Here is a 10,401-nt window from a genome sequence, read left to right as displayed (position 1 = left end):
TTAGTGCTTTTATTATAATAAAATAAAATAGACGGAGGCTACAGTCGTACGTGAAGGTGGAGTCTGTGATTCATATTCAGAGAATTTCTCCTCACTTTTTATCACATTTAGTTTGTGTGTTTAGTCATTAGTATAGAGAACAAGCTTATAGATGATGCATGTAAAGAAAGGACAGACACGTCAGACCGTGAACTCTGATCATGTCAACGCACACAAAGAAGGTTCATAAATATGATTTCTTCTCCTCATATTTGCCTCTGACAGCTGACTGCTCGTGTCCGTTGTGATGCCGAGTCTCCTCTTCTCTGCTGTCTCACTGGACTCAGCAGACTGTTCACTGGGAGGAGATCCTCCACGTCTTTAAATGACCTAAAGCACTGTTAGCGTGACCGCTGGTTCAATGCATCTTTAATAGAACTCTACACGAGGGTTTCCCCCGGACAGTCCAGTCTCTCTGGACTTTGTCGTTGTGGAATTACCCTCAAAATATCAGGGGTTCTGAAGATTCAATTCATTTCTATTGAATTTAATTTTGTATCACAAACATAAGACGTCCTCTGTCTCTGGACGCTCGCATCGGAAAAGGACAAAGTCCCCAGAAAGTCTCTCAGATCGATCTATAATCTATAATGTCTGCAATCTTTGCCTTGAACAGACGTTTGATTCACTGGAGATTTTAAAAGGAAGTTCAACCGTCATCTCTCTCGTTCTCTCTCTCCTCGTGACTCTTTGTGTCATTCTTCCATCCCAGCAGGAAGTCACAGAGTGTGCGTGACTCGTTAGAAACGTCTCTCTTTCTGCAGACGGCACGCCGTGACCCCCCCGTCACCCCGTCAGAACATGTGTAAAACCAGCACCTCTACTGCCGCTCCACTGACGCACCGCGCTGCACAAACCCACTGCCGGCACACTTTACTGCTGCTGAGCTTCTGCACACAGCTGAATGTGACTTTCTGCAGAAGTAATAAAGAAAGCAACGACTGTTCAGACTCCAGGATCAACCTGCACGTCATCACGAGGCTCACATCTATAGTTTAACAGTTTAACAGACAATAAGTCCGTTTCTCTTCCCGTCCAGGAGTCCAGTCTTTAGACGGCACCGACAGATTCGGACGCTTCATGTCACTGATGCAGCTTCTTCTTCTCTCCATACTGTTGTAATAAGCAGCTGAGGAGTTCTTCTCTCACTGTAAGCCTGCAGGGCCTCGTTCTGTCCACTAGAGGGCGTGGCCTCACTGTTCAATGCTCCGAGCGACATGAAAACAATATTTTATAATAACGAGCTGAGCTGCAACATTTGTTTGTTATTTCACTCTGAGCTGTTCCTTCTGTCTGAATGTTTAGGACTGATTGATAATGTCCTATTTATTTATTTAAAGTTAAATATTACCACTGCGTGCTCACCATTACAATGGCAGCATTAAGTGCAAAAACATTATTTTGTCTAATTATATATTATTGGTTTTCTTGATAAATTGAGCGTTCGGTCGGTAAAAATTGGGGAAAAAATGAGTTTGAATGTTTTGTTTATTTCAGAATATTTTAATTAATTATCACATCAGACAAAGAGAATGTTAGAATATGACTTATTGATCATCAAAATAGGTGAAGATTCATTTTATGTGCATCGACTCATCAATTAATTGACTAATTGTTGCATCTCTTATATTTAAATGCATCTTTTCATTCTTTCATAATCTCTGAGAGCGAACCGAAATATTCTTAACAATATTAAGAATATTCGTCTCATTAATAGCACAAACAATTCAAACGCTTGAGGCTCCCTGAAAGCCTGAAAACAATGATTAAAATGTCTTTAAATCTCTGATTTATTCCTCTTATATAATAATATGAACTTTATTTACAAACCGAGTTTACAAAGTTCTGTGACAGACGAAACAAAACATAAGAAGTGAAAACATAACTAGAGCAGGAGAAACTAAAGTCAAATATAAACCATGAAAACAAATCAGTACAAATATTAAAATGCAATAAGGGAAAATAAAAAGCAGCACATATTTCTATTAAATACCCGTTTGTTTCTGCTAATGTTTTCCTCCATCGGGGGCGCTGGTGTAGAAACTGGTCCACAGTACAAATGTTGAGTAGTTTAGAGGCTGGAGAGCAGTGGACTTTATCTCAGTTAGAACTACGACTCAGTCCATTCAGAGAGAGTTCATCACTCACGGCCCTCATCATGTTGCAATGTTTACTGAGTGAGTGTGAGGCTTCTGCTGCAGGACGGAGAGGTTGTGTGAGAGGCCTCATTGTGAAGTGTGTGTGTGTAGCTGATTGTCCTGTAGTTCTACATTGTGTATTTAGTTTAGCTCACAGCAGCACAACAAACAAACAAAGAAGCATCAGTTCATAGTGTTGGAAACAAAAGTAAAGAGTAGGCGGTGCTGTAAGTATAACCCAACCAGCAGGCCGCCTCCCACTCGAGGAAGTCTCCGAATATTACCATCTCTAACTCCGCCCCCTAGACTCCTCCCCTCCTCTCACAGGACCTGGTTCGAGGGTTCGGCTTCTCTCCATCCGTCCTAAAGTTTCTTCTCTACCTGCTGAACACGGACGCGTTAGCATGCTGGGTCGGCTGTAGGCGGTTAGTTTATTGATAAATGACTTAAAACCGATTAGAAAAATAGTTTTTCTTTACATAAACTGTTTCAATGCGTCAGAGTTCCATCATATAATTCAACATGTGCAAAACCTTTTTTGGCAATGTTAAAACTAGTTTTATTCAGGTGATGTTTGCATATTTTAAGTTGTCTATTTCTAATAAGAAACCTAATAATGTACATAGTAACCTGTGTGTTGAGTGCTTCCTCGGTGTTTGACATCTGGACAGATGTTTGCTGCTGTTCTCTCAGGGGTCTACAGTTCAGCTGATCAGCTGTTATTTTTGGGGGGGAGAGATATCAAATATTCAATCTCCTAATCTCTTTTGTGCACAGCAAATTGTTTAAACTCGACAGCGCTGATGCAACGGAGGTGAGCCGTTGCAGACTTCACCTCCATCCCATAATAACAGCGATGGAGCCACGAGGCTGCTTATTATCAGCAGCAGTGTTTAGAGAACGTTAGAAAAGAACCTTTTAATCTGTGGATCTTTGATGTTCTCGTCTCTTCGCTGGAAGAGTTTGACGTGATAATTGGAACCCAGTCCTCGCTTTGAGAGAAACGCCTCCAGGGTTCAGCAGAGACACGGAGACACGGAGGACCACCGGCTGCTCCTTCCAGAGGTTATCCGTCCTTTGATGCTCCACAGAGAGAAGAAGTAGTGACACAGACATGTGTGCTGTTAGGATCCAGCGTTTGTTCCTCCTCTGGGACCATGAACACCACCAACCCTCCAAGGATGCTGGCCTTCATCATGAAAGGGTTTGTTTTGCAGACTGTCCCCCCCGTCCCTGCAGATGTATGTTGAGAATAAGGCTTTGTTGAACTTTTCTCCCGGTTTGCTCTGGAAATACTACGACTGTAAAGACTCTGTGATGAAGGTGAAACACGGCTTAAAGTACACCACTCTGCTCAAAGGTAAGGGGGGGGGGGCTGACGTCACGTTAGAGTGAATGAATGTCTTTATTGCTAATGGCTGCAAAGTTATTGTAGGAAATGTTTTTTCTTTATCTGTGGGGAGGATTCATCTTCTTCTTCTCTCTTTATCTGTGGGGAGGATTCATCTTCTTCTTCTCTCTTTATCTGTGGGGAGGATTCATCTTCTTCTCTCTATCTGTGGGGAGGATTCATCTTCTTCTTCTCTCTATCTGTGGCAGCCTCCCAGTAGGTGAGGGGTGAGGAATGTGACCCAGACATTCCTCACACACTGCTGGTTGTCTGGAGGTCTCAGCTGTGAACGTTGCAGCTTTACTGCTGACTAGTCGTCTTCTCAGACAATAGAGGAAGTTCGTTATGAGAAGAACCACTTCTAGGAGACACAAATATGAATCGATAGTTGTTCATCTGGTGCAGTTTAAAGTGTGTGTGTGTGTGTGTGTGAGAGAGAGAGAGAGAGCTGAGCTCTCAGACGATGTTTCAACTGTTCACAGATGAGATCAGCTTCCTTCATGTATCAGGTCAACACTCGTAGAAACTGAGCTTTTATTGCTATGAAAAGACTTTGCATGTCTCTAAAATGCTTGATGTTTTAGTCTTAATTAAGATGTAATGTAGTTTGCCACGTGGCCGTCATTTACTCTGTTGTAACCATTATTCTTTGGTAGTTGTGGTGCGTTCAGGTGCTTCAGGTGCTCTTCATTTATCAGGGTTAATTCTGATAGAGTTCCAGAGGAATGAGTCAGCATTTGTCCACTTCCTGTTCCCTCCTTAGCTTTTTACTTCAAACATCTTCATTGATGAACTAAAACCTGGAAGAATCAGAATGTAATGGAAGCATCTCATTGGCCGTCTGTGGAGGGAACCAGTGATGACGACTTCCTGTTGGACTCCAGACATAGTTCATCCCTTCAGCTCTCTGTAAATAACTTCTCCAACTAATCTAGTTTCAACATTTACTTTCTTTCCTCACGTTTCCTTCAAATTGTTTTTTTGTGGAGTTTCCGCTCTCGTCAATTTTCCCAGCCAGGGAACTAATTTCTCCAACTATTGAGACGTAACCTGAATGCATCATGTTTGATCAGCGTGAGAAGCTTCTCTAAACAGGAGAGAAGTGAATGTTGCTGTGGAGCTCTGTCATTACCACCCTGTTGGGGGGGGGGGGGGGGGGGGGGGGGGCAGTGTTTGTTCATCGGTCTTCAACGTTTGCCTCATTTCACGGTCACAGTTGTAACGTGTCACAGCGTCCATCATGAGAGTGAGTAAAGGTTTTATTCTTTATTGAAGACAGAATTTAGGATAAAAGTTGCAACTTTTCTAGTTGGAAACAGTTTTTTTATTATTAGCTTAATTTAAAAGTTATTTGTTATATTTTAGGAAACATTCTTCGTCATCCACCAGGTAAAGAGCAGAGAAGCTGTCTTTGTGTTAAACTATTCAAACTGAAACCTTCTGCACACGGAGCTGAACACTGAAACATATTTCTGTGTTTTTGTTTGTGGGATTTTTAAACTCTTTTAATGTTCGGAGGTCGTCGTTGCCTCCGGAGCTAAAACACTTTTAACAGACGCTTCGGATCAGTCAGCAGGCAGTTGATTTAAGAAGCATCGTTTAAACAGTTTGATATACTGTATACAATGAGTCAGATCTCTGAGCTTTATTCTGTGTGCGTTCATGCAGATGTGGAGTTAATGTCTGACTCCTCCACGGCCCACAGGAGGTCTTTACTCCACTTTGAACCCAGTGAACTGCTGACTGGTCCCAGATTACAGCCCGACACAGCGGAGCTTCATTTACATCTGTGGGTGAGAAACATTTAGCTGAGAATGTTTCTACTGCGACAGGAAACGGATTAAAGTAGAGCGACAAGAAGAAGAGCTCTGTCCTTTAACGAGCACAGATTATTACTTTATTGTTCCGAGGAGAGTTTCTCTTGTTTCTCAGTTTAAACTGCCGGTCGTGTGAGTGTTCAGTTTGTTTGAATTAATGAGCCGACATAAAGCTAAAGAATCTAGTTTATTCAGTTCATTAACACTATTTAATAATGTGGTCACAGGAAGTGAACTACGAGGAGAAATATGAATAAATATGATTAGGAGAAAAGACTCTGAATTTACAAGAAAAAAACATCTCTGAGATTAAAATGGTACATTTACAAAACAAAAACCTTAAATATTCTGAGATGATAAAGTGAGAAACATCTGAGTCTCTGAACCCTTTTTCTCTAAACTGACGCCGTAGAAATGCTTGCTTTTGTGTCTGAATGTCGTCACAGATGTCCCTGACTCAAACGCGTGGATGTTTCACTTCATGGTCTTCTGACCTCCCATCATGCTCTCTGTTTGAAACTCAAGTTATTTTTTATGAGAGTGAACACTCTCAGTCTGTGAGGCTCTGCAGACCTCAGAGACGCCGAGTCTACAGCAGACAGCAGCTGACATTTAGAGTCCAGAGGCCACCATGTTGGTCCAGGTCTGCCAGGCCCCCCCCCCCCCCATGTAGGTGGGCTGACTCCCCCCATAGTGACAGCTGGACTACCAGTCACATAGTCGGGGAGAGGACAGAGTGAGACGCTGTGTTGTTTTCAGGGGGGAGAGAATTACTCTCGTCTCTCATCAGGCTGGTTGGTTTCAAAGCTGCATTCTCTCTAATGTCCACCAGGGGGCGACTCCTCTGGTTGTATAGAAGTCTATGAGAAAATGACTCTACTTCTCTCTTGATTTATTACCTCAGTAAACATTGTAAACATGAGTTTATGGTCTCAATCTCTAGTTTCAAGTCTTCTTCAATACAGCATGATGTTCATTTAGTACATTATGGTCCATTTAGAGTCAAACAGACCATGCTTTAGGGGCGGGGCTACACGGTTGATCACTAACGTTGCCTCCAGTGGACAAGGATGGACGGGGTTTTGCATTTGTGACTCCGTAACTTCTGAAGTACCGACAGCAGAACCGTTAACTCCGGATCTTATAGACACTTCTGGTTTTATTAATTTAAACTTTGTTTCGTCCTCAGGAGCGACAGCGACTGGAGACCATCCTCAACCTCTGCGCCGAGTACAACAAAGGCGAGACCTCGGGTCTGGACCCGCTGGTCTCGGGGAGGACGGGTTTCCCTGGTGGGGGATCGGTGGACGGCTCGTGCCGGAGACCGTCCCCGGAGAACGTCCCAGGGGGGACAACGATGGTGTCGTCCTCCTCGGCGGCCGCTCTGCGCCTCCTGCAGAGGCAGAGGGAGAGCGACGAGGAGAACCTGAAGGAGGAGTGCAGCAGCACGGAGAGCACCCATCAGGAGGTGAGGACGCCGCCCGCTCTCGGCACGCCGCCGCCGGCAGCGCACAACGGAGACGGACAGGTCAGAGGTCACGCTCTGCATGCCGCCGTGGAAACCAGCATGTGCAGATATATGACTGTGCTTTGCTGAATCAGTGCTGCTTAAAGTGAGGTTCAGGGACCGTCAGGAGAATGTGTATCAGCACCTGAACATCTCTTCATATCAGATCAGGTTTAACCTCCCGCAGTTTGGTTTGTGCAGGTTTAACAGCAGTAATCAGAGAATAAATGGATGAATACTTGGTGTGTAAACAGTGAGAATGTCTCCGTACAGCGAGACTTTAAATATGTTCACCGCTCCACAAAGAACACTCTCTTCTCTTCTTCACCTCCTACGTTCTCCCTCCTGCAGCACGAGGACTCGTCGGGTTCGGGCGGCGCCGGTCGGCTGGAGCTGAACTACCTGGAGGACGAGCGGGTTCGAGTCCTCGCTCGGCTCGATGAGCTCAAAGGCCGGCTGACGGAGCTGGAGCAACAACTGCAGGAGTCCAGACAGGAGGTTAGTGCGCCTATGTTTTTTTTATTGAAGTGAAACTTCTGTATGGAAGACAAGTTTCCACCTGAATCCTACGGAAGCCCTGAGAGGAAAAAATGACAGAAGTAGTTCTGGTTATCCATTTTGTAAGACTGATCTAAATTTACTTTTTCAAAATCATCTGTAAAAGAGTTTTTGCACGTGAAAAAAAAATCTTTGACAGTTTTCTTTTGTTGTTGTAATTCTCATTTCGGCCACAAGAGGCTGAAGTGTGTCACTACCTCGTTCTAAATAAGACCAAAAACAAGGTGTGTTTTCTCGGCAGATTACCTGAGAAAGAAAGACACAAAAGTAAAGTTACACAACTTGCTAACACACAATATATCTACGTTGTGTTCAGAGTGCAAAGACTTTTCAAGACATAATGTGCGGGTGCACTTCCACCTCTTGTGGCCGAAATGAATATTACAACAACAAACACTTGTTCACCTGCAGAAACTATAGTTTGTTTTTACCTTGTTTTTTAAAGATGAAAACAAAGCAATTTTCAAGGATAATCCGTTTTCATGTCGTAAACACTTCCATGTTGTAAATGAGACTAAAAGCATTCACGTTTTCATTAAGAGGAGTTTTAGTTTCTCACAAACACAAACTACATGCATTATGTTTTAGAAAGTTATGTAAATTAAAACTCACCTGGAAGAAAACATAAATACTTTGTGGTAGTGGTGCACATCAGCCTCTTGTGGCCGACATGAGTATTACAACAACAAACGGCCTTTTTGTCCACCTGTATCTCAGACTACATTTCTTTTTTTCAGGAACTTGGAAATCTAATCCTGTAAAAAGCTTGTTTCCACCTGCTCTCATGTCATAAACACAGGAGAGAAACTATTTACATCAGACTTAAAACACGGATCACCAGGTTTCTTCTCATTGGCCTCTCTGGGCTTCCGTAGTAAAACAGGATGCGGTTGCAGCATCTTTGTGCTCACTGTCCGGTCCTCTCTTCCAGGCAGAGATGGAGCGTGCCTTGCTTCAGGGCGAGAGGCAGGCGGAGCTCGACCAGATCGAGGCTGAGACGGACATCATCACTCAGCTGCAGCACAAGCTGGACGAGCTGGAGAGCGCCATCCAGAGGGAGAAAGAGCAGGTACGGGGGGGGGGGGGGGGTTATACCTACAGACTGGGAATTAGTCTTTACATGCAAAGCTAGTGGTTTAGTGTACAGGGACACGAGTTAGGCAACTAAACCACTAATAGTCACGTGGATGCATTGAACTTGTGTCTCCGCCTTCAATTAGGATCCTAATTGACTTTATTTCATGCTGAGCGACACGAAAAACAGACATTTTGTGTCTCTGTACGTGAAACCAATAGATTTCATCTCTTGACTATTTCACAATCTGCTGTGATACTCTGACGATATCTACAGCGTTTTAAATGCTTTATTTGAATCCATTGACATTCGAATGTACAGGATTCAAATATTTGCTGAGGTTGTGCACATTCTTAGAAAAGAGAGAAAACACACACACACGCTGCCTGAGCTTTCAGTCTTCTCTGGACTTCTGGTTCGTCATTGTTGGTGTTCAATTATTCACGTCAACAATGTCTGTCATGGACATTTACAGCCACTTAAAGGGCCGAACACAGGATCTGGTTTAGCATGTCTTCACCTTTAGTGGTTTTCTCTCAGGTGGACTCTCACTTGTGTCCTCACCTGTGTCCTCCTCACCTGTGTCCTCAGCTGGACTTCACTAACTAACCAACATCTTTAACCCTTAATCCTGATTCTGCTTCTTCAGTGTCTTCTGTCTGCATGTCAGACTCAGGTGAACCTGTCCTCTGATGGTGTTTGGGCTCTGTAGTCTTTGGGCTCTGTAGTCTTTGGGTCTGTGGTCTTTGGGTCTGTGGTCTTTGGGTCTGTGGTCTTTGGGTCTGTGGTCTTTGGGTCTTTGGGTCTGTAGTCTTTGGGTCTGTGGTCTGTGGGTCTGTAGTCTTTGGGTCTGTGGTCTGTGGGTCTGTGGGTCTGTAGTCTTTGGGTCTGTGGTCTGTGGGTCTGTAGTCTTTGGGTCTGTGGTCTGTGGGCTCTGTAGTCTGTGGGTCTGTGGTCTTTGGGTCTGTGGTCTGTAGTCTTTGGGTCTGTAGTCTGTGGGTCTGTGGTCTGTGGGTCTGTGGTCTGTGGGCTCTGTAGTCTTTGGGTCTGTGGTCTTTGGGTCTGTGGTCTGTGGGTCTGTGGTCTGTTGGTCTGTGGTCTGTGGTCTGTAGTCTGTGGGTCTGTGGTCTTTGGGTCTTCTCTGGTTCTGATTCTAAAGTTGTCATTAATGATTGTTTATTGGAGGTTAAGTGAACCTCCTCCACTTTATAAACCTGTCTTTGAATATTTTGGGCTTAATTATGACCCAGAGACCGCCAGTTATCTTATGTGGGAGTCCTTCCTGGATCATTGTTTTGCATGCAGATGAAGGGGGACCCAGGTGTCCCTGTGCTTCTTCTTCTGACAACATTTCTACCGTTAAAGTATAAAAACTGAATCGTTGGCGTCTCTTAGAAGTCCTCAAAGCTTCCCCTCGACTCTGCAGACACTGTTATAGCTGCTTGTCTCCCACACGTCAAAGTGAGGACGTATTGCTGAGCTTAATAGTGAAGCAGCACCAGAGAGACGTGATGCTCCTCTGCTTCAGCTGCACAGTGAGTAATGGGCCCATGTTTGTAGCTCATGAAGTTTGTTGAAAGATATGATGGATTCTCTCTGGATATTTACTGCCAGTAGTTGTCTGAGGAAGACACTCCAACGTATCATCACTGAAAATGACGATAACGTAATCTGTCTATTTTAATACAATCTGTGAACCAATCAGCTCCTACTTCCTGTCTGCTGCAGAGCCCCAATAATCTGTCACATGTCTGTTGCTAACACTGTACAGCTTCTTATTTGCATGGCGTGGATTTTAAGCAGTGTTACTCACTCTCTCTCTCTCTCTCTGTCTGTCTCTCTCTCTCTGTCTCCCCTGTCTCTCTCTCTCTTTGTCT

At 44.1% G+C, this 10,401-nt stretch overlaps 1 protein-coding gene across 1 annotated transcript in view; it reads left to right on the top strand.

Annotated features, from left to right (window-relative positions):
- Positions 1 to 4,755: 4,755 nt before the first annotated feature.
- Positions 4,756 to 10,401, top strand: part of LOC116400929 (pleckstrin homology-like domain family B member 1) — a 29,221-nt gene continuing 23,575 nt past the window's right edge. The window contains exons 1-4 of the mRNA XM_031879043.1: positions 4,756 to 5,360; positions 6,574 to 6,912; positions 7,243 to 7,389; positions 8,381 to 8,518. Coding sequence (XP_031734903.1) covers positions 5,193 to 5,360; positions 6,574 to 6,912; positions 7,243 to 7,389; positions 8,381 to 8,518 — 792 coding nt within the window. The 5' untranslated portion in view covers positions 4,756 to 5,192. The remainder of the gene's footprint in view (positions 5,361 to 6,573; positions 6,913 to 7,242; positions 7,390 to 8,380; positions 8,519 to 10,401) is intronic.

The sequence above is a fragment of the Anarrhichthys ocellatus genome, unplaced genomic scaffold (assembly GCF_004355925.1).
Source record: "Anarrhichthys ocellatus isolate YVR2014 unplaced genomic scaffold, GSC_Weel_1.0 scaffold219, whole genome shotgun sequence".
Taxonomy (NCBI): domain Eukaryota; kingdom Metazoa; phylum Chordata; class Actinopteri; order Perciformes; family Anarhichadidae; genus Anarrhichthys; species Anarrhichthys ocellatus.
The sequence above is the reverse complement of the archived record's forward strand: the minus strand, read 5'-3'. Positions and strand labels throughout refer to the sequence as shown.